The following is a 549-nucleotide window of genomic DNA, read 5'->3' on the forward strand; positions in this document are numbered from 1 at the left end:
CAGCAGCAGCAACAGCAGCAGTAGCAGCAGCTAGGTGTAAGATACTTATACAACAGGCTCCACGCTGCTGCTGTTGCTGCTGCTGCTGCTTCTGCTGCTGCAGAAAGCAGCAGCAGAATGAAACACATAATATTAATTCAGCAGACATGTTGCTGCAGCAGCAGCAGCAACAACAGCAGCAACAGCAACAGCTGCAGCAGCAGCAGCAGCAGCAGCAAAGCAGGGACTGACTTGCGTTGCAGCAAAGCAGAGGCGAGGTCAGGAGGGGGGGGAGACTGAGACCCCTGCTGCTGCTGCTGCTGCTGCTGCTGCTGCTGCTGCAGTTGCTGCTGCAGTTGATTGGAGAGGGTTTGCATTGTCTGCATGCACAGCAGCAGCAGAGCAGCAGCAGCAGCAGCAGCAGCAGCAGCACCGCATCTGTCTCCTTTCAGGTGTATGCTGAGGTGTCTACTGTCTCCTTTTGTATATTGTGGGGTCTGCTTACCTCCCCTCCACTAAACAAACGAGATGATAGACAATGCATGCGTCGCTGCAGCAGCCTGCTGCTGC

At 55.0% G+C, this 549-nt stretch overlaps 1 protein-coding gene across 1 annotated transcript in view; it reads right to left on the reverse strand.

The window, feature by feature from the left end:
• Positions 1-45: 45 nt before the first annotated feature.
• EMH_0065440 (uncharacterized protein) overlaps positions 46-549 on the reverse strand; it is a gene marked incomplete at both ends in the record, with an annotated part of 5415 nt that continues 4911 nt past the window's right edge. Inside the window, 2 exons of the mRNA XM_013498382.1 lie at positions 46-97; positions 232-359. Of these exons, the coding sequence (XP_013353836.1) occupies positions 46-97; positions 232-359 (180 nt within the window). The remainder of the gene's footprint in view (positions 98-231; positions 360-549) is intronic.

Source organism: Eimeria mitis, genomic scaffold, assembly GCF_000499745.2.
Source record: "Eimeria mitis Houghton genomic scaffold, Emh_scaff3386, whole genome shotgun sequence".
Taxonomy (NCBI): domain Eukaryota; phylum Apicomplexa; class Conoidasida; order Eucoccidiorida; family Eimeriidae; genus Eimeria; species Eimeria mitis.